Here is a 21,681-nt window from a genome sequence, read left to right as displayed (position 1 = left end):
ACCATGGCAGTCTCAACTCCATATCCCGATCTGAAGCCTGTTTGAAATGGGTCGAGATAATCGGCTTCATCCAAGACTGCTTGGAGTTGGAAGGCAACCACCCTCTTGATCACCTTACCTAAAAATGGCAATAATGAGACCAGTCTATAGTTATTTCTCACCAGGGGGTCCAGGGAGGGGTTTTTGAGCAACAGTTTAACTGTTGCTAATTTTAAACTAGATGGAAATTTACTCTCCCTGAATGATGCATTAATTATGCGTTGCAATAATGATATTACAGCATGACCACCCTGGGCGGTCAGCCAGGAGGGACAGGGATCGAGAGAGCACGTCATCTTCCTAACATTTCCAAGAAGCTTGTCCACTTCATCGGTATCAACAAACTCAAAGTGATCCAGTTTAATGGAGTCCACGGAAGCTCTGGACACCTCTTCTATTGTCTCTGTTGAAGTGCCAGCGTCGAGATCAGACCTTATCCGAGAGATTTTATCTGCGAAAAAGTTGTTAAAATTGTCACAGCAGGCCTTAGTTGGTTCTAAAATAGGGTTCAGGGCAGGAGGAAGCTGGGTAAGCTCCCTCACCACCCTGAACAGCTCTGCTGGACGCGACTCTGCAGACGCAATACGTGCAGCATAGAAGGAGTTCTTTGCTGCACCTATTGCCATTCCATAAAACTTCAAAAGAGCCTAATGGAGTGTCTTGTCAGATAAGCGCTGATGTCTCCAGCAGCTGCGCTCTAGTCGCTGCGCAGCCCACTTCATTTCCCAAAGATCTTCCATATACTGTACCAGGGTTTCTTATTAGAAGCAAGCCGGAATGGACGCTTAGGAGCAGGGGTAGGCAACCTTTTTGAGCCGGGGGCCGGGTTGCTGTCCCTCAGACAACTGGGGGGCCGGAGCCAAAAAATAAATAATTAAATGTTTTTTTTTAAAAAAAATTTAAATAAATAAATAAACCAGGACAAAATTTTCAAATGGTGGACACTTTTTTTTAAAAAAAAGTGGAAGACACGTGAAAAATTTGCTGATTTTTTAACAAATGTTAATGTAAATGCATGTTTCTGAGGCTTCTATAGACAATTGCCCCTGCGTGCGAGAGGCCAAAGGCCGCGGCGGCAATCGGTGGCAGGACCGGGCTGGGGCCGGTCCCAAGGCCTCGCTGGGCCGCATCTGGCCCGCGGGCCGCAGGTTGCCTACCCCTGCTTAGGAGCGATACTGTGTATAGCCCTGGAGAGATCATTATCCCAGATGTTAGTCAGGGCATCAACAGAATCGCCGTCAGATCCAACCATAAACCCCTCTAAGGCTTCTTGGAACCTTTTGGGTTCCATCAGCCTTCAAGGATGGACCATCTTAATAGGTCCTCCACCCCGGGGGGGATTTGGATAGTTGCCTCAAGTTGACCCTCAACCAGGAAATGGTCCGTCCATGACAAGGCAGAGGTACTACATACCTCTGCCCACGGATTATCCCAATCCGTACTAAAGACGACATCGAGCATATTACCTGCGCAATGCGTTGGACCCGAGACTAATTGGGACAGGCCCATGGCCATCATGGAAGCCATGAACTCCCGAGCTGCACCTGTCAGATTTTGTGAGCCGGCCTCGAAAGGGATGTTGAGGTCCCCCAGAACTAAAAGTCTAGGGGACTCCAACACCAGTTCCAAGACCAGCTGTCTCAGCTCAGCCAGGGAGTCTGTTAGCCCACGGGGTGGACGGTAGACCAACAGGATCCCCAGGCTGTCCCTAGCCTTCAGGGTCAGGTAAATACATTCAATATAGTCTGTTTTCCGGATAGGGTTCCTGGTTAAGGTAAAGGTGTTTTTATGGACTATGGCAACACCTCCCCCCCGCCCACGAGTCCTGGTCTGCTCCTTAACTGTGTACCCAGCTGGGAGAGCCTGTGCCCACACTGCATTGCTCTCGGCCTCCAGCCAGGTCTCTAATGCAAGCCAGATCACAATTCTTCTCTTCTAAAAGATCTTGAATGATATGGAATGTTGATGCTGTCAGTTCTTCTGAGAGAGTGTGTCAGTTATGACAGTTGGTGTTAGAGTAACTGCCTCTCTGTTTTGTTGTTATGGTTATTTGGTTGGCAAAGTAATTTATTTATTAATGTAACTTATTTATTAAAGCTCTCATGTATTGTGAAGGCTTGAAGTGCTCTTGTTGTTATTTCTCAAGCCGGGAGCTCAAGGCCATTTGTAGTGGTGAAGAAATATTTTCCTTCTTGGCCTGAATACCTTTGCAGACATCTCTTCAGATTCCTTCTCCCTGGCGTCCTGTCGATGTGGTTCAATTCTGTAAGTGGTCGTGGTGGACACAGCACGTCTTTCCAAGCCCTAACATGGAAACCATGCCCTATGAGGAATGACTGAGGGAGCTGGGTACGTTTAGCTTGGAGAAGAGGATAGCCCTGTTTAAATATTTGAAGGAGTGTCATACTGAGGAGGGAGCTAGCTTGTTTTCTTCTGCTCTCCAGACTAGAACGCAGAACAATGGATGCAAACTGCAGGAAAAGAGATTCTACCTCAACATTAGGAGGAACTTCCTGACAGTAAGGGCTGTTCGACAGTGGAACACACTCCTTCAATGGAAAGTGGTGGAGTCTCCTACTTTGGAGGTCTTTAAACAGAAGCTGGATGGCCATCTGTCAAAGGAGATGCTTTGACTGACAGCTTCTGCATGGCAGAATGGGGTTGGAGTGGATGGCCCTAGGGGTCTCTTCCTATTCTAGGATTCTACTGTTCTATGAGATGAAATTATTAATAGTCCTATTGGCCTTCCTGTCAGAAGGAATACTCTTCCTCCTCCTATTGTTCTCCCTCCCCTGGCCTTTAAACATTTTTTGGCTGGGATCCAAAACAACAACAACAACAACCCAAAAACAAAAAAGGGGGGGCAAGCAAATTTTCAGTTTGGTTGTGAGAAATCCTTTTCATTCATAGGGCTACCTTTGCCTCTTGGCATCCCCTGCACATGCCCCAGGAAAGCCTGTCCCAGGTGTGTCCAGAGCCAAATATCCCCCCACCCCACCCACCAGGGCAGCAAGGATGTGATTCCCATTGGTCTCTTCGCAAATATCACGGCCCAATGGAGACCCCCCCCCCCAAAGCGTAGAGAGGCCTGGCAGCAGTGGAAGCCTCAATGCTTTTGGGGGGGGGGGAGAACGGGGGCCTTTCTTCCTTTCACTCTCCCAAGGCTCCCTCCTTATGAAAGACACTCCAGCCCCAGCCCCCCTGGGTCACCAAAAGGGGGGCTCTTCCCCTCCTTCATTCTGACGCATAAAACAAATGTGGGGGTTTCCCATCCCTGTTTCTCTTCTTTCCAGGTTGCTTCAAGACAGCCGCCTGCCTTGCCAAGGAAATCTGGAAGGATTCCTTATTCTTAGCTGGCCAACAGTCAGACCCACCAGCCTTCTAGACTCCCATTCAGACACAGCCACTCGCCCCCAGCATCCCAGGCTCTCAGCCCTTTCCTACAGATGGAGTACATTTACTGCTCCGTTACATTTGCATCCATTCTCCTGCCTTAATTTCTCTAAGGCTGCATCCACGCTGGAGAAATAGCCTGGTTTGGCACTGCTTTAACTCTTTTCTGGCTCAGGGCTATGGAATTCTGGGAGTTGGAGTTTGTTGTGGGCCCAGATCAGAGGGGCCTCGCTTTCTTTAAGAGATTCCACCTCAACATTAGGAGGAACCTCCTGACAGTCAGGGCTGTTCGACAGTGGAACAAACTCCCTCAAAGTGCAGTGGAGTCTCCTTCTTTGGAGGTCTTTAAGCAGAGTCTGGATGGCCATCTGTCAGGGATGCTTTGATTTGGATTTCCTGCATGGCAGGGGGCTGGACTGGATGGCCCTTGCAGTCTCTTCCAACTTTATGATTCTTCTCCATCCCTCCAGTTACCTCCTCCTTTGTCTGGGCCACATTCCTAGAGAGTCCTTCAAGGGGAGAGAGCAGAAGTTTCAGATTCCTAGAGAGTCTTCCAAGGGCGGAAGAGAAAGCGAAGGGCTGAAGGGTCCTCCAAGGAGGAGATAGAATCCTCCAAGGGGGAGAGAGAGAGGAGGCCTCAGATTCCTAGAGAGTCTATCTCCCCCTTGGAGGACTCTGAGTGGAGGCCTTAGATTCCTAGAGAGTCCTCCAAGGGGGAGAAAGACCAGAGGCATCAATTTCCTAGAGAGTCCACCAAGAGGGATTGAGAGCGGAGGCCTAGATGCTTAGAGAGTCTTCCAAGGGGGAGAGAGAGCAGGAGTTTGAGATTCCTAGAGCGTCCTCCAGAGGGGAGGGAGAGCGGAGGGCTGGATTCCTAGAGAGGCAGAAACATGTTTGGAAAAGTCAGGGTGCTGCGAAGGGGGAGGAGTCCAGTGGGTGGAGCAGGACTAGAGAGGAGGAGGAGGTAAAGAAAAGGGGGGCATTGGGGGGCACCTAAATGGGGCTTTGTGGGGTGGGGGGAGGCAGAGTCCTTGCTGGTCTCTCAGCTGGTACCTGCGCCCCCCCTTAGGAATGGAGACCCCTCTTCCCTCCCTCTTCCCCTCGAAAAGACCCCCCCCACCCACACACACATACAATTGATGGGGGGAGGGGGCACCCAAAAGCGAGAAGAGCTGCCCTGCCTTTTGGGGAGGAGGGCTCTGCTGTGGGCAGGAAGAAGAGAAGGAGGCCCTTCTGAGAGGGAGAAACGGGGGCAGGCTGTGGTGGTTTTTTTGGGGGGGAGGGAGGAATTAAAAGGGTTGGGGGACCCTCTTCAAGGAGGGTCCCCCTCTCCCCCCCCGGAAGGCCAGGTTCCTGGCAATGGAGGAGTCTTCCCCCATCCGCTTGCCAAGCCCACCCAACCCCCTCTTTTCTGTCCTCTCAGGCCCCTCATGGAAGGGGGTTATGTGCAGTTTCTGGGGGGGGGGGCACATGTCTCCTCCCATCTGCTCCTTCCTCTCTCTCCCAGGACTCCTTATGGGGGGGATGGATGCATGGCCCCACAATAGGGCTGATTTGGCAGGATAAGAGACTCCCCGCTGGCTTTTCTTCCTGGGGCTCCTTGGTGTCTTTTTCTTCCTCCTCACAAAGAGACCCAGAGAGGCTTTTTGGGGTTTCCCTGAGTGGTTCCCAAACGGTGCCCTTTAAGAGATTTTAGACTTCGGCTCCCAGAAGCCTCAGGCATGTTGGCCAATAGTCTGGGATTCTGGGAACTGAAGTCCAAAATCCCTTAGAGAGCACAGTTTGGGGACCCCAGCCCTAAATGGAAAACCCCAAAACCCATGAGATGTCAGGCAGACAGAGGGAGGGGGAGTATTTTCCCTATTTCTGCTTTTTAAATGTCATTTTTATTTATACTAGTTTAAAGAGACCTCTGGAAATCCATGGGACAGTTCAATCCCTGTCTGCACCAAACAATCCATTAGGATAGAAAACCTCTTTTTATAACTGTAGTTAAAGATAACAGTGTTTTTTAAATCTAGTTTTAAGAAAATAATTACTCCAGTAAACTAGCTTTAAGAGAATAAAAACAAGAAAGTAATCTGATTTTAAAAATAAAGGTAAAGGTATTCCCTGTTAACAGGATTGTCAAGTCGTGGCCAAACATAGGAGGCAGTGTTGATTTCCGTTACTGAGCTGAAGAGCCAGTGTTGTCAGAGACTACTCTGTGATCCTGATTGCACAGAATGGTGTTTACCTTCCCACCGGAGTGGTACCTATTTATCTACTTGCTTTTGCATGCTTTCAGACTGCTAGGTTGGCAGAAGCTGGGACTAGAGATGGGAGCTCTCTCCATCATGCAGCACCCAGGCCCCAAACTGCTAAGCTGCCAATCTTGCAATCAAGAGTCAGCATCTTAACCACTTGAGCACCACATCCCTCATTGATTTTATCTCTAATTTTCAAAAAGTTTCTCATTGGCCAAAAACAGACTGCAGGAATAATCCAGTTTGAGACTGCTTTATCTGTCCTGGCTCAGTGCTAGGGAATCCTAGGGGATTTTAATTTATTGTGGTGCCAGAGCTCTCTGACAGAGAGGGCGAAATGTCACACAAAACTACAGTTCCCAGAATTACCTATCATTGAGCCAGGGTAGTTAAAGTGATCTCAAGCTGAGTTATTTCTCCGGTGTGTTTTGGACCACTGCAACTATAGGAAGGAGGTCTGAGAGGCAGAAATGTTTCTGATCCTTTTACCTTCACAACAATCCAGAGTCAGCGTCTTAACTACCTGAGCACCACATCCCTCATTGATTTTATCTCTAATTTTCAAAAATTCTCTCATTGACCAAGAGCTGGTCCATGAACACCACAAACTAGTCTTATGACCATCCAAAAGGGCTGAAGTATCCCCGTCAAGAAATAGGTGAGCATCTTAGATCTAACCTGAAGGGTACACTTCTGAATGTCAGGAAAATAGTAGGTGCTTAATTTTGTTTTCCCACAAAATTTTCCTGGGATAACCAGCACTTTAGAATGCCAACATTCTAGGTATTTTGATAGCTGTAACATATCAAAGAAACGCAAGGAAATAATTCCTCCCTGTAGCATAGGAAAGAATTCTGTGTTTTTTCCTGATCCTTTTTCTTATCCATGCTTAGAACAGATCCAACTCTTAGGCTGCCACTCTGCTCCCACTTTCCTAGAAGCAAAGGCTCCACTAGCTCTGTTACCCCAGAAGGCTATTGTGGTCTTTGAGGCAACAGACAAACCCAGCTCTGCCTCTGAAAATGGAAACAAATAGATCTGGAAGAAGAATAAAATCAGGAAGATGGAAAGCTGTTTATCTATGTATTTTGTTTGCCAGCATCCAAATGCAGGTGCAGAATGTCAGTTAAAGGCAGGAAACCCAAATGAGGAGAAAGACAAAGATTTTCCCATCCCCTGTCTCTTCTCTCCAAAGGATGACAGACCCCCATTTCCCAGCTACATCCTGACTTAGGTTCCCCCCCCCCCTTGCAGTAGGGCAGGTAAGGGACAGGAGGAGCCCATTAAACAGCAGTAATTTTTCCTTCTTTGTCTCCACCCACCCCACCCCCCAGGCATTGCCATGATACCAAAGGACTAATCTGGATCTTCTCTTCTTTGGGGCAGAGGAGGAAGAGCTGCCAGACCCTCCACCTGAATTCCTGACCTTCAAGGCTGCAAGCATATATCAAGGAGACCAAGTAAGAAAACTGTAAACTCTGCAGTTTCTCTTGAAGGAAATCATGAATTCTGCTAAAGCAATTTTTTAAAAATTAAACTGCACACTCGGAACTGTCTGGGTATCAGATTCTTTCTCAGTCTGAGAGCCATGGAGAGTGTGGTAAGAGACACACATTGTCTGTGTATGGGAACTGTGACCATTGTCTCTTGTAGGTTCACCCAGAATTTCTCCTTGGGCTCTTGTCACCCACCCACCTTGCCCCTTGGCAAGTCTGGATAATTACTTAAATAACAATGTTGCTTACAGTATCACAAGGCCAGAAAAAAAGCGAAAGGGGAATTTGGAGCTTGGAGGAAGCAGGAGAAGGGGGCGGCATGTGGGGCAGCAGGAGGGACAAGGTTTCTTTGCGGGAGTGGGAGAGTTCCGATCTCATTTTGGGATGTGGGGAAAGAGGATCCTTCTTAATTTCCTAGGCAGGAAAAGGAAGACATTTTGGGTAGGGGGCTAGGGAGGAATAGGGTAATCTGAGGGCTGATGGACCCTTGAATTCACTTTTTTTGTGGGAAGGAGGGAGAGGGAAGGTTATGGCTTTTAGGATATGGCTGGGGGAGAGACTGGGAGACTGGAATTGAAGCCCCACTTCTGTTCCCTGGAAAGAAGGCGCCTTGGTGGAGGAGTTATTTAAAAGAAAGAAAAGAAGTCTCCCTTTGCTTAGGAGCAATGACTGAAGGGTGCCATTGCTGATTCCCAGCAGGTGTGGCCTGAAGTGGGTCTTAGAGCAAGGAGGAAGATAGCAGAAGGTGAAGCAACATTAACAATTGCAATCATGAGTCCTTTGGAAGGCACTGAAACCTAAAAGGGAAGGAAAAGAGGAATAAAGAAAGGGGGTTCAATGTGGAATGGAAAAAACAACCCAGGAATTGCGGCTGCTGAAGGGCACCAAAGTGGAGAGTTCCTGGAAAGCAGGATTCTGGCTGGTGGAAACATTGGCTCTGTTCCTCCAAGGAGGTTCTTAGCACTGACCACCATCTGATAAGGTCAGATACCTGATAAAATGAGTGGGAACTGCATTGAGATTTTAATGAACGTAGAATGTAGGATAATAGGATAAATATGATAGCATTATATATTGTTGTGTGCCTTCAGAAGCCGCCAAACAGTCCTTGGAGGACAGCTTTAAGGGACCCGTTGCTCTGAGGAAAGGGAGGCCGAGGAGAAGGGGACCGGGAACCTGTCCCAGGCCCTTCCCTTCGGCCTGTTCTCCTCACTGAAAGGGCTCCAAGGGGCCCTTTCGGCAGAAGGGGAGGGAGGCTGAAGGGAAGGGCTTGGGCACCATCCCAGGCCTTTCCCTTCGGCTCTTCGCTCTGCGCTAAAGGCTCCATGGAGCCCTTTAGCAGGGAGCGAGGAGCCGAGGGAAGGGGTCTGGGACACGTCCCAGCCCCCTTTCCTTTGGCTCTTCGCTCCGCACAAGGCTCCATCGACCCCTTTTGCGGGGAGTGAAGGGAACGGAGGAGAAGGCGGCTGGACCACGCTCCCAGCCCCCTTCTCCTCGACCTTCGCTCTGCACGAAGGGCTCCATGGAGCCCTTTCGGCGGAGCGAAGGGAAGCGGGAGAGAAGAGGGCCTGGAGGAGAACAGACGCATGCGCGCCTCTGTCTCCTCCTCCGAGGCGCATTTTCTGGCTTCCCGCTGTTTCAGAGAGACAGCGAGCGGCCCGAAATAGCAGGGAGGAGGTAGAAATGGGCACACGCCCATTCCGCCTTCTCCCTTCCCCGTGCCTGGTGAATGGCGTCGCATGCCACCCATGGCACGCGTGCCATAGGTCGCCATCACGGGCATAAAAGGTTACAGTAGAAAAAGTATATAAAACATTATCCACTGTTGTTGTTGTTTTCAGCAGAGATATCTAAAATGCTTTTCATTCTTGATGTTTTTCACACTGTTGATACTGGCTCTCAGGTGAAAAAAACTCAAAACCGCTTTTCCTTCAGGGAAGAGGCCCATTTGCTATTGGAGACCTCTACAAATTTCTTCTTCCCTGTGTGCCTTTAAGTCACCAGTCAACTTATGGTGACCCCATGAATTTCATAGAGTTTCATTATACAATAAATCTTCAGAGATAGTTTTGCCAGTTCCATCCTCTAGAATATAGCCTACAGCACTTGGTATTTGTTGGTGATCTCTCATCCAAGTACTAATCAGGGCTGACTTCTTAATTTACAAGATCAAACAGACTCTATTGCCCTTAGCGCACCTGTTCCAGGATAATAATTCTTAACAGTGTACATTGATCTTACTCTGCAAATACCTGATAATGTCAGTAATAACAAAATGTATTGGTTTTATAGGGTGTTGCAGCAGAAAATCTTAAGGAACATCTTTGCCCTCAAGGAACATCTTTGCCCTCAGATGGATGGAAGAGAAGTAACTTTGATTCTGTTTGTGGCTTCATTGGTGTAAAAAAACATTAATAGATGAACCAGATTCAGTTGATTCTGAAGGAGGAAGAGGACCTGATGCCCTTAGTATTGACAATAGTGGAGGATTCTGGGAGATTACAGTCCAGAGCTCCCTGGGTGAGGAGGGTGCCATTTCAGACATGGAGTGCCAGCTCTTCAGGCAGTTCTCCTATCAGAAGGATGAGGGCCCCCGTGATGTTTGCAGTCAACTCCATCATCTCTGCCATCAGTGGCTGAAGCCAGAGTGTCACACCAAAAATGAGATCCTGGACCTGGTGATCTTGGAGCAGTTCCTGACCGTCTTGCCCTCAGAGATGGAGAACTGGGTCAGGGAATGTGGGGCAGAGACATGTTCCCAGGCGGTGGCTCTGGCAGAGGGCTTTCTCCTGAGTCGGGCAGAGGCAGAGAAAAAAGAGAAAGGGCAGCAGGTGAGAGCATTTCTTCCTGGGGCAAAGATGAGCAGGATCTGGTTCTGGGCTGCCTTAAAAAAAGCCTCTGGTGACTTCAGGGGCAAATGCTAAAATGTGGCGTTCCCAGATTTGGCTTTTTTAGGGAGAAGTGTGGGGAGGATCCGGCCTTTGATGGAGAGGAATCTCAGACCTGAAGCATCTCAAAAGAGTCATCATGGGAGAAAGTCAGGTTGTGTGGCAGTGCCAGCAGGAAAACCTGGCACTTCATTTGAAAACTTGATTTATTGTATGTGCTGAAGCACAAACACATGGAGCCCATAGCAAGAACATCTGGAATTCTGGAAAATTCTGCTTTGACTTATAATGGCAGTCTATTCATCTACATACAAACTTACATACATACGTACATACATATGTGTGTGTGTGTGTGTGTGTGTGTGCATATATATGTATGTATATATTTGTGTGTGTGTATAAGGGAGAACTGAAACAGATATATAGAGAATATATAAAACCCTTCCCCAAAGATCTTTGCCATTTTATCATCTTTCTCCAAATTCCATCCTGACTGCTGTTTCAGGCCAAGAACCTCTTGTCGGAAGTTCATTCTGAATTCCCTGTGGCAGAGAAGGCTCCATTGGATCCCAGGCAGAGACCCCAATGGAGGGCGATCAAGCAGGAATGTGATGGAGGGGGTCTCTTGCAAGGTAAGGATGCCTCTTTGTTGTTGTTTTGCGTCTTCAACTCATTTCCAACTTATGATGACCTAAAGCTTCACAGGGTTTTCTTGGCCAAATTTGTTTAGGGGAGGTTTCTCCTTGCCTTCCTTCTGAGGCTGAGAGACTGTGGCTTGCCAAAGGTCACCCAGGGAGTTCTCCCGGCAGAGAGGGGATTCAAACCTTGGTCTCCAGAACCGTAGCCTAGCATTGAAACTACTACAGCACACTGGCTCTAATTTCCCCAATGGAAGCTATTGGATGTCTTATGCAGAACAGCTATATTCAGCTCATGATTGTGGAAATGGAGTTGTGCATTCCTGGTCACTGAGCTTCCAGATGGATCTGTAGGTGTGCATTTTGCTACAAAAAGACTGCCATTCCATAGCAGAGATATGTAATATGTTCAGTTCATCTCCAGAAGCAGAGGGTTTTCCTCTCCAAAAAGCAGCATTTTCATTTGCATAATGAATAAACTTTCATGGTGTTACATATAATTTGGAGTGGTCTTGGTTGTGTTTAGCAGCCCTTCCTGTTTCAGTTAATTTTTCTGTGAACATGATGTTCCAGAGCTTTATGTTCTTACCTATATCTGATATTTGCTCCCCTATTCTCAAGGCCATTTCATCCTCACAACAATCGCCCTGCAAGGTAGGTCAGTGTATGTATGAGAGAGTAGGTGGTTGATGTCCTCCAGTGGATTTTGTGGCTCAGTGGGAGCTGGCACTGGATTTTCCCAAGTCCCTGTCTGATTATCCTAACCTCTGCATCAGTATTTGTTTGGTGGTGGTTGTGTGCCTTTTTCTGACTTATAGCAACTCTAAGGTGACCCAGGGAGGCAGCATGGTGTAGTGGTTTGAGTGTTAGATTACGACTATGGAGACCAGGGTCCAACTCCCTTGCTTGACTATACATTTTACTGGGTTGTATTACTGCCTCCCAGGTTCTTCTACAGAAACAGTGGGAAATAGTTATCTGATGTGCTTGCAATACCACTGTGCATTCCACTGTCCATTCAGTTGTACATTTGGTGCAAAACGTTGCCATTTGACACAAGCGTTGCACAGTATGGGCTTTGCCTATCTCCACATGTGGAGAATGATTTTATGCCTCCCTGGCATATATGTCACATCTTGTTCCCTGTGTGTTTCTGTTCCTATCTGGCTTTTGCTCTCTGGGATTCAAGTCTCCCATCGCTTTCTACTCTTTCTCCTTTGTCTGTATGACAACCACCTTGTGAGATAGGTCACGCTCAGAGAGGTCAGGGGCCAAAGGTTGCCCAATGAGTTCCAGGGCTCAATGGAGGCTAAAATTGCATTTTTCCTGGCCCCCATCCAGCACCTGAGCCACTGCACCCAAGCAGCCTCTGCATTTTCCTGGGCTGGAAGTGTTCTTGTGTTCTAAGCCTTCCAATAGAATACAGCAATACCTCAGCAAGCAAACAGAAAATTTGGCACAGTGGCACAAATCACATGAGAACAGGGATGGGTTCTTAAACTACAAGAAAGAAGAGCAGATCGATATGTTTCAGCACACTTTTGAGCCAAAACTAACAATATGAACATGTGAAGTGATACCACAAGGTAAGAGAAGCATTGCATAAGTAAAGAAAACTGTTTGAAATCTTTTAGAACCCAGCTGAAGGCTTCTTCCTAATGCCATTCAGGAATAACTTTTTCTTTCATTTGATGATATTTTTTTTTATGATTTCAGTTTTGGTGGCCAAACTCTATAGATCAATTCTTTATAAAGTGTTGGAGGTAGCTGTTGATGCAGGCTTATCCGTTCTCCTGTTTCCTATTTAGCTGTTCCTGCATGCTCAGTGAGGCCTCTGGAGGCAGCCATTGTTTTCCTTGATTGTTGTAGGCAGGCTCACTTGACCGCAGTAGGATCTGGTACTGTAGAATCCTACTGTTTCTCAACTTGTTTCAAGCCTTATTGCTTGACATTATTGCTCCAGACATACTGCTGCAACTAGACACTGAAAATGCTTATGTTTTCTCCAACCCTCTTTCACCATCCTTCCAGTGAATAGGCTGATAAAATAATTCCAGCTGTACAGAGGATAAAGGGGAAACAGAGGATAAAGGTGCTTGTTAAGCATAACATAACTTAGTAAAAAGGCGTGTCTTTTTAGAGGCTTTTTAAACTGAGGTAGGCCTATATATCCTAATGAGTCTTTGTTTAAGATTGTAATAGTAACCTCTGACACATGATGTGACTAGCTTCTTCCCATGTTGGTCTCTCCTACAGAGTCTGGAATGATGCCACCAACAAGGACTCAGTCACCTCTTCCTCTTTGTGGTGGACAAGAACCAGATCAGGTAAGGAGAATTAATCCTGGAACAAGAGTATTTGAGCAGTCTAGGTTTGTCTTACTCCAGATCACATCACTCTCGCAATAGGGAGTAATTTTGTTTCCGTTTACTCTGGATTTTAAAAAATTTGTTAAAAATTGCAGATTTCTTCATCTTCCCAATGGAGAGAAGTTGAGATCTGAAAAACATAAATGGGAGAAAAACGCTGACTGACAGAATTTATTCATCATGGCCCAGAGGTTTGCAGGTTTCCCTTTGAAATTTCTAGGTTTGAATCACTGTGTCTTCAACATTGTTGTTCTTGGGTTAGAGTTGCGCTACTTTTCCTCTGAACATTTTTTAGAATGCAGAAGGGTAGCTGATAGATATTCCCATCCTCCTACCTTGATCCAACAATACTGCTATCCCGCTGTGGGACTTCCTCAGAGATAGCTGAAAGCCCAGGAGGGCAGGGGGAAGAGGAGGAACAGGCGCACACCTGTTACTACTCTTCTCCCAACCCTCCCGTCTCTCCACATTCCCTCAAAAATGGCTTTGCATGCCAGAGAGCGCACACGTGCCATAGGTTTGCCACCATGGCACTATACCATGATGGCTGAGTTAATGGAGTGCAAATGCAGTGGTTCATGATCTAGGTAGGTAGCAAGGTGGAAGCAGGAGAAAGAGAAAGGAACTGAGACATTTTAAAATTCATGAAAGAAGAGGGGGGAAAGAGGATTATTTGGCGCTGTCTTTGCCAGGTTGGGAAAGTTGGAGGGTATGCCATAAAACTTCACAAACCCTCCCTCCAAATTGAAAAAAAACTAACAAACACTAACTGAAAATTGGCCAACATGGCAGTTGTAACCAGCATCATCCCTCCTGGCATACTGAAATGTCCATGTTTGGCCTGCTCATCTGATCTACATTTGCCTTACACTGGTTCAAGTCATGCAGTGTGAGACTTTTGGCTTTTTGTTCCTCAGTTCTGGTGTAATGCTTCTTTAAAGCCAGTCTCTCTTTACTGCAGCTGTAGAATATGTCATGGGCTGAGATACCTGCATCAGTCAGATATCATCCACAATGCTCATGCAGTGTTTGTGGAAGAATCAATGTTGCTTCATCTGCCTTAGGAGCCCTATCGGCCTGTGAGTCCACTTTATTTTTCTTCTGCCTCCAGGGCCTGATAGCTTTTGAGGAGGTGGCTGTGTCTTTCTCCCCAGAGGAGTGGGCCCTGCTGGATGCTGAGCAGAGAGCCCTGCACAGGCAGATCGCAGCAGAGATCCATGAGATCATGGCATCTCTTGGTAAGGCTCTCTCTTTCACTGGATGATTATGTCTTCTAGTTTATAATAATGGCATTAGCAGCTACAATACTTAGATGAGGGTCCTGACACAGCCCAAATAGAAAACGGATAAGCCTTGTATATGCAGATCATGAAGGAGACCTGTGAGATTATGGGCTGTCTTGGTAAGGTACTCGTTTGTTCTTTTGTTGATGATAACTTTCATCCTAAAATGTGATGGTTGGATTGTCTGCTTCTGTGAGGCAAGAGGCTATGCTGATGGTATCAAGACTGATAATCTCTCATAGACTAAAGAGCAGAGGACAAGTACGAATAATATTGTGTCTAATGATGCAACTGGACTCAAAGGCTGTCCAACTGTTGGCCTGCACAGAGATGAATGAAAGGTCTCAAGCCACACAATATCAATAGGAAAAGAGGGAGACCACACTGCAGATGGATTGATTCAATCCAAGAAGCCATGGTCCTGAGTTTCCAAGACCCCAGCAGTGCAGTTGATGGCTGGAGCTTTTGGAGGTCTCTTCTTCATAGGGTCACCAGAAGTTGACTTCATGTCAGAAAACAAAATGAACAACAAAAGAAAATAACAGCAGAACTGTTGCTTCTTAGTGGGAATAGTGGCTCAGCTATGCCAGTGACAGGAAGCTGCTTAAGACAGGGCTTTGGGTTCTCTACCCCACACACCTCATCTTTCCCAAGTCACACACCTTGCCTATTGAAGCAGGCTAACAGTGGTGGGGGCAGCATTGTTTAAGGAGGTGTCTTGTGCAATGAACGTAGACATCGAAAATATATCCAGGTGTAGCAGTATTGGCCATACAGCAAAGTACACTTACTTTTGTACGTTTTAATTGCACTGTGTTTTAGAATTGGGTCCCAATTCTGGGGGGAAAGTGGGATACAAATTAATATGATGATGATGATCTTTAGACTCCTGCTGTAGCCCATCGCTGCTGTATAGATTTCACATAGATCATTATACGTTGGAGAAGAAGAATCAGGCAGAGGAAGGAGGGAAAACAGAAATTGTGGGGTGTTTTTAAAAATCAAATCATTTCCTTGTCACAGTAAGACAAATATTTAGACATCCACACAGGCACAAACACACATATCCCTTATTGTAAGAGAAGCCCCAATTTAAAACTTGGAAAGCTTGCCTCTTCTAACAGCTGGCCCTTATAAGGAGTGTCCCCTGCTTGGTAGCCTGAAATCTTCTCATTCTATTTAGATTGAATAAGATGCCCAGTGTTCCTTTATTTTTGGATGCGAGTCCTTCATAAAGACAGAAATGTGTGCATCCTATAATTTATGTGTAGAGAGTGTCTTAATGTTTACAGAAGAATACTTGGCTAAGTTAACTGCCCACAGAACACCTGTTTTCCACTCCTGCTACATATGCTCTACAAAATTAAGCAGGATTTCCTGAGCACTAAACCACACTGGACTCAGATTCAATCTCTGCTCAGACAGGAAACTCCCCTCCAGACTTTTCTCACAAATCTTTCACTCTCAGTTGTCCTGCTCCATGTGTCAGAGAGCAGGTGCCCCAGGGAAAGCAGCAGTCCAGGGAGCAAGGTACTTGTGCCCAGGTACTTGTCTTCAGACATACTGAGCAGTTCTCTTTGCCTGTCACGACAGATATTATATTTTTATTGCAGTGCAAATAAAACTGCAGATGAAACAAAACTAAAATCAGCATTTAAAAATCCTGAACTTCTCAAAATATCATGAAAAAATTAAAACAACATTCATCTGGAATCTAAAAATGCATTGGGGAGCATGTATGAATGCATGCATGTATTTGATTAATATAGTATGATCCCTGATATTTCTGGCAGAAGTTGACCATATAGACTCATACCAGAAGACCTCCAGAAGTGGCCTCTCTAGGCAACTAGAGGCCCTCCAGCATGGCTCTATGGTCAACATATTCCAGAGGGTAGTGGGATAGAGAAACCCCTCCACTAGAGATTGCAAGACTCAAGCAGGCTCTTATGGGAAGATACAGTATAGCAGAAAGACTGGACCTAAGATGTAAGAGGGAGCATAGCATCTCTTCTTTTGTTGTGCTGATTCATTTGTCTTTAAGATTGTTTGTCTTTAATCTGTTTCTCATACTCTGCACTGCTTTTTCACACAATTATTATTTTCTGGTTTTCTTCACAGCAGAAAACTGGAGGAAAACATATGTATGTGCTAAGTATGGGAAGTATTCAAGACAAAAACTGGGATTTATTAAGCAAGCTCATCATTCATTAGAGGAAAGTTATATCAGAGAGAAGCTCTACAAACACAACGTATCTGGGAAATATTTTCCTCAAAATACATCATTTGTGCCTTGCAAGAGGCCTCATGCTGTAAAGAAACACTTTAGGCATGACATTTCTGTGAAAGCTTTAGATTATAAATTGTACCGTGTGAACCACCAAGAAGCCCACACAGTAAAGAAACCACACAAATGCTGGAAGTGTGGGAAATGCTTTGCATACAGTTCACTACTTATGGCACATTTGAAAGTGCACAGAGACCTTGTGAGCCACACAGGAGGAAAACCCTACAAATGTCAGGAGAGTGGCAAACATTCCGCTAAAAACACAGGTCTCGTGAAGCATCAGAGAGTCTACACAGGCAAAAAACCATATAAATGTGGTGAGAGTAGCAAATGTTTTGGGAAAAGTTTGCATCTTGTGAACCACCAGAGACTGGACAGAGGTGAGAAACCCTACAAATGTCAAAAGTGCAGAAAACATTTTGCTCAGAAAACAGGCCTTGTGAAGCACCAGCAAGTCCACACAGGAGAGAAACCTTACAAATGCCAGGAATGTGGAAAAGCTTTTGTTCAAAAAGAAAACCCTTTGAACCACCAGAGAGGCTATACAGGAGAGAAACTCTACAAATGCCAGGAGTGTGGGAAATGTTGCACTGAGAATTTACCAGAGATCCACCAGAGATTTCACACTGGGGCAAAACTATACAAATGCCAAGAAAGTGGGAAATGTTTTGTTAAAAAAGACTTTGTACACCACCAGAAATTTCACACGGGATTGAAACCATACACATGTCAAGAGTGTGGGAAATGCTTTGTTCAGAAGTCACACCTTGAGAGACATCAGCGAGTTCACACAGGAGAGAAACCATACAAATGTCAGCAGTGTGGGAATGGTTTTGCTCAGAAATCAGCCCTGGTGAAGCATGAGAGAGTCCACACAGGAGAGAAGCCATACACATGCCAGCAATGTGGGCATGGTTTTGCTCAGAAGTCAGCTCTTGTGAGGCACCAGAGAGTCCACACAGGAGAGAAGCCATACCCATGCCAGCAATGTGGGAAAAGTTTTGCTGACAAGTCAGATCTTGTGAGTCATCAGAGAGTCCACACAGGAGAGAAACCATACACATGTCAGGAGTGTGGAAAATGTTTTGCTCACAATTCAGCCCTTGTGAATCATCAGAGTGTCCACACAGGAGAGAAACCATACACATGCCAGCAGTGTGGGAATGGTTTTGCTCGTAAGTCACACCTTGTGTCCCATCAGAGAGTTCACACAAGAGAGAAACCATATGCATGCCAGCAGTGTGGGAATGGTTTTGCTCACAAGTCAGCTCTTGTGAGTCATCAGATAGTCCACACAGGACAGAAACCGTACAAATGCCAGCAGTGTGGAAAATGCTTTGGTCAGAGGTCACACCTTGAGAGACATCAGAGAGTTCACACAGGAGAGAAACCATATGCATGCCAGCAGTGTGGGAATGGTTTTGCTCAGAGGTCAGCCCTTGTGAATCATCAGAGAGTCCACACAGGAGAAAAACCATACAGATGTCAGCACTGTGTAAAATGCTTTGCTCAGAAATCAGCCCTTGTGAAGCATGAGAGAGTGCACACGGGAGAGAAACCATATAAATGCCAACAATGTGGGAAAAATTTTGCTGACAAATCAGATCTTGTGAAGCATCAGAGAATCCACACAGGAGAGAAACCATACACATGCCAGCAATGTGGGAAATGCTTTGCTCAGAAGTCAGCCCTTGATAGTCATCAAAGAGTCCACACAGGAGAGAAACCATACAAATGCCAGCAGTGTGGGAAATGCTTTGGTCAAACTTGGCATCTTTTGAAGCATCAGAAAATCCACAGTGGAGAGAAATTATTTAATTGTTATATCTGAAATATTTTCCTCAAAATTCACACCTTTTGAGCCTGAGGGAGGACACACAGGAGACAAACTATGCAGGTTACAGGACTGTGGAAAACGTTTTTGTGAAAACTCGCACCTTTTCAAGCATAAGGAAGTCCAAATTAAGGAGAAACCATAGAAATACCAGCATCGTGGAAAAGTTTTGTTTGGAGAGACAACCTTCGTACATCTTGGTTAATACGCAACATCATATTGTACCTTGCCTCCTCTGTTTTGTTTCATTCTAAGTCTATTACTTGATATCATATATACATTAATATCATATATCTTAAATTTTGAGAGCCAGTGTGGTGTAGTGTTTGAGCATAGGACTAGGAATGAGTCTCTGGAGAGTTGGGTTCGATTCCCTGCTCAGCCATGGAAACCCACTGGGTGAACTTTGGCAAGTCACACCCTCTCAGCCCAAGTAAAACCTTGCAATTGGATTGCCTTTGGGTCTTCATAAACTGGAAATGACTTGAAGGCACACATGACTTTTAAACCTTATGTATGCAGTCATGCATTAGCTCAGTGGTTCCCAACCTGGGGGTCGGGACCCCTTTGGGGGTCGAATTACAATTTCCCAGGGGTCGCCAGGGACCCCCCTCAGAGCACCACTTCCCAAACAAAGGGCTCCCAAGCTAGGCCCATTAGAGCAGCAGCTACCTCCAGGCCCCTCCTCAGTTGTTTAGCAACTGCCCACAGAGTCCCCTTTCCTGCCTCCCTCAGGAACATAGAGCTCTGCAAAAAGGAAGAGAGACAGCATAGCCAAAGAGTTTCAGTTTCACTTTGAACCACTACCCCTCTGCCTTTCTATGATGGGGATTTCTGGTCAGGTTTCTCCAGAGGAGATTTGCCATTGCCATCCTCAGAGGCTGAGAGAGTGTAGCTCCTTGTCCAAGGCTCAAGGCATACCTATCCTTGGGCTTTCTGGACAGGTTTCTTCAGAGGGGGCTGGCCATTGCCATCCTCTGAGGCTGAGGGAGTGTGGCTTCATGCTCAAGGCTCAAGGCATACCTATCCTGGGGCTTTTGGGACAGGTTTCTTCAGAGGAGCTTTGCCTTTGTCATCCTCTGAGGCTTTTTTTGGTGATTAATCACTATGCTTTACTTATGTTCAATGAAAATACGATTCATAACAGTAGCAAAATTAAAGTTATGAAGTAGGAACGAAAATAATTTTATGGTGGGGGTCACCACAACAGGAGAAAGTGTATTAAAGGGTCGCGGCATTAGAAAGGTTGGGAACCACTGCATTAGCTGAACCATGGCTGATGAACTGACGAAGGCAATTATATTATCCTGAACATTTTCCTGGGGAAATCCTTCTAGGTAACAGGAACAGTGGATCCATTGATTTTAAAAAATGCATCTGGCAAGGTGGAACAGATGTGACCCGGTAGACCAATGCTAAAGCTTGTTTGGCAGCAACGTGGCATTTATGTGTGCTAAGGGTACTTCTAGGTGGGATATTGGGTAGATCCTTATGGGATCCTAAACTATCTCATTCATATCCTTTCCGTTCATCCACATGACTTTCATTGGGGAAGTGGGGTATTTTAAGAAGTCAGGGTATCTATACCTAAACAGACCTATGATCTTAGAGTGTCTCATTAGGATGTCTTAAATTATCTGGGAGGCAAAGGCAATCAGATTGCACTGAATCTGTGTACACTGTATGGCTGATGATAGATTATGAATGCTGTTTTATAAATTATAAAACCCAGTCAATAACTAATTCCTCTTCCAGTCCTATCCAGTGAGGCAGAAGCTGTCCAAGCAGCTCCAGCCCTTATGCTATGTTGGTTAAACCGATGTTGTTGTTTTGTGTCCCTTCAAGTCATTTGAGGGGGGGGGAAGGTCCTACATTTTTAAACCTTGTCCTACATTTGTCCCGGTTTGGAGGTCCTCAGGTATGGCAACCCTAGACATACATGTCCATTGCTTTACTTTAATTTCAATAATAAAAATCTATTGTGCCATGTGGGCCCACTTCCCAGTTGCTTTGCACCTCCCCACACCAACCTGGGACATCCATGAAGCCTTTTGTTGGTCACTTGGGGGCCAAGGAGGGAATTTATTTCCTTGCCTCCTTGGAGGGGTTTGCTCTAAGCGGTGATGGGATCTGGAGGTGAAAGGAACTCCCTGGAGCCTCCATGGAAGACAATGTCAGGGGTCTTTGTCATTATTAACCTTCCAAATCATGCCCCGGCTGTGCCATGGCCTTCAGAGTGGGCATTGCCCTCTGGCCAGAACTGGAGAAAGACTCCCTTCTTGCTTCAGGCACAAAAGTGATGCCCTGTTTCTCATTTGCCTTCACACTATCTTCCTCACCCACCCAAAGAGAGAAAATGGATTTAGAAGGGGATACCATATTCTCAAAAAGTCAACATGAGTTTCTGAGAAACAAGTCATGCCAGACTAATCTGATCTTTTTCATAAAATTACCATTTTGGTAGATGAAGGGAATGCTATGGATGGAGCATTTCTTGATTTCAGACAGGCCTTTGACAAGGTCCCACATAGTATTCTTGCAAAAAAGCTAGTAAAACCCAGGCTAGTCAACATTACTATTAGGTGAATGTGTTATTGGTTGACTGTCCAAAGCCAAAGGGTGCCCATGAATTGCTCCTCATCATCCTGAAGAGAAATGACCAGTGGGGTGCCATCCAACATGTTTATCAGTGACTTGGATGATGAAATAGAGGGTCTGCTTATGACATTGTTTTTTCTCCTGCCCACAGGAGCCTTTGCAGGCAGAGCTACCCATTCACAGGATGCTCGGCCCCCTTCTCTGCTGGGAAATTAAGTCATGGCAATCCTGTGGGACCAGTTGCTCCCAGTTGAACCTCATTTACTGGGTTGTTGTGGGGGAGGGGAGAAAAGGGAGAATGAATGAGGATCCTGTGGGCCTCCCAGAATCCCTACCTACATTCACAAGGGAGGGGTTGTTTGTCCTGTGAGTTTATTATCACTGCAAAAGCGGCTCTGGGTTCTTCTCTCTCCTGGTGGTTTCCTTCTTGGCTTTGCCTCCTTGGGCTCTTTGTATTCTCAGTTTGCTCTCTTTCTCTTACCTCCACAATATCCTCCTTCCACCCTTTCCAGGACTCCAGGGAAAAGACCCCACCTTCCTTTCCCCACATGCTTGCTTTACAGTCTATTGTAGTTCAATCTTTTGTGATAGGCAGGCCAAACTCCATCAG

At 46.0% G+C, this 21,681-nt stretch overlaps 1 protein-coding gene across 12 annotated transcripts in view; it reads left to right on the top strand.

Moving 5' to 3' along the window:
- Nucleotides 1–21,681, top strand: part of LOC121922952 (zinc finger protein 420-like) — a 38,873-nt gene that overhangs the window by 5,053 nt on the left and 12,139 nt on the right. The window contains exons 1-7 of one of the 12 annotated variants that reach the window (XM_042452928.1): nucleotides 4,248–4,396; nucleotides 7,013–7,138; nucleotides 9,491–9,542; nucleotides 10,568–10,694; nucleotides 12,957–13,027; nucleotides 14,181–14,307; nucleotides 16,474–19,411. In XM_042452928.1, the coding sequence (XP_042308862.1) occupies nucleotides 9,528–9,542; nucleotides 10,568–10,694; nucleotides 12,957–13,027; nucleotides 14,181–14,307; nucleotides 16,474–18,470 (2,337 nt within the window). In that variant the 5' untranslated portion in view covers nucleotides 4,248–4,396; nucleotides 7,013–7,138; nucleotides 9,491–9,527 and the 3' untranslated portion in view covers nucleotides 18,471–19,411. The other 11 variants (XM_042452925.1, XM_042452927.1, XM_042452926.1 and 8 more) reach the window with 11 other exon arrangements.

The sequence above is a fragment of the Sceloporus undulatus genome, chromosome 2 (assembly GCF_019175285.1).
Source record: "Sceloporus undulatus isolate JIND9_A2432 ecotype Alabama chromosome 2, SceUnd_v1.1, whole genome shotgun sequence".
Taxonomy (NCBI): domain Eukaryota; kingdom Metazoa; phylum Chordata; class Lepidosauria; order Squamata; family Phrynosomatidae; genus Sceloporus; species Sceloporus undulatus.
The sequence above is the reverse complement of the archived record's forward strand: the minus strand, read 5'-3'. Positions and strand labels throughout refer to the sequence as shown.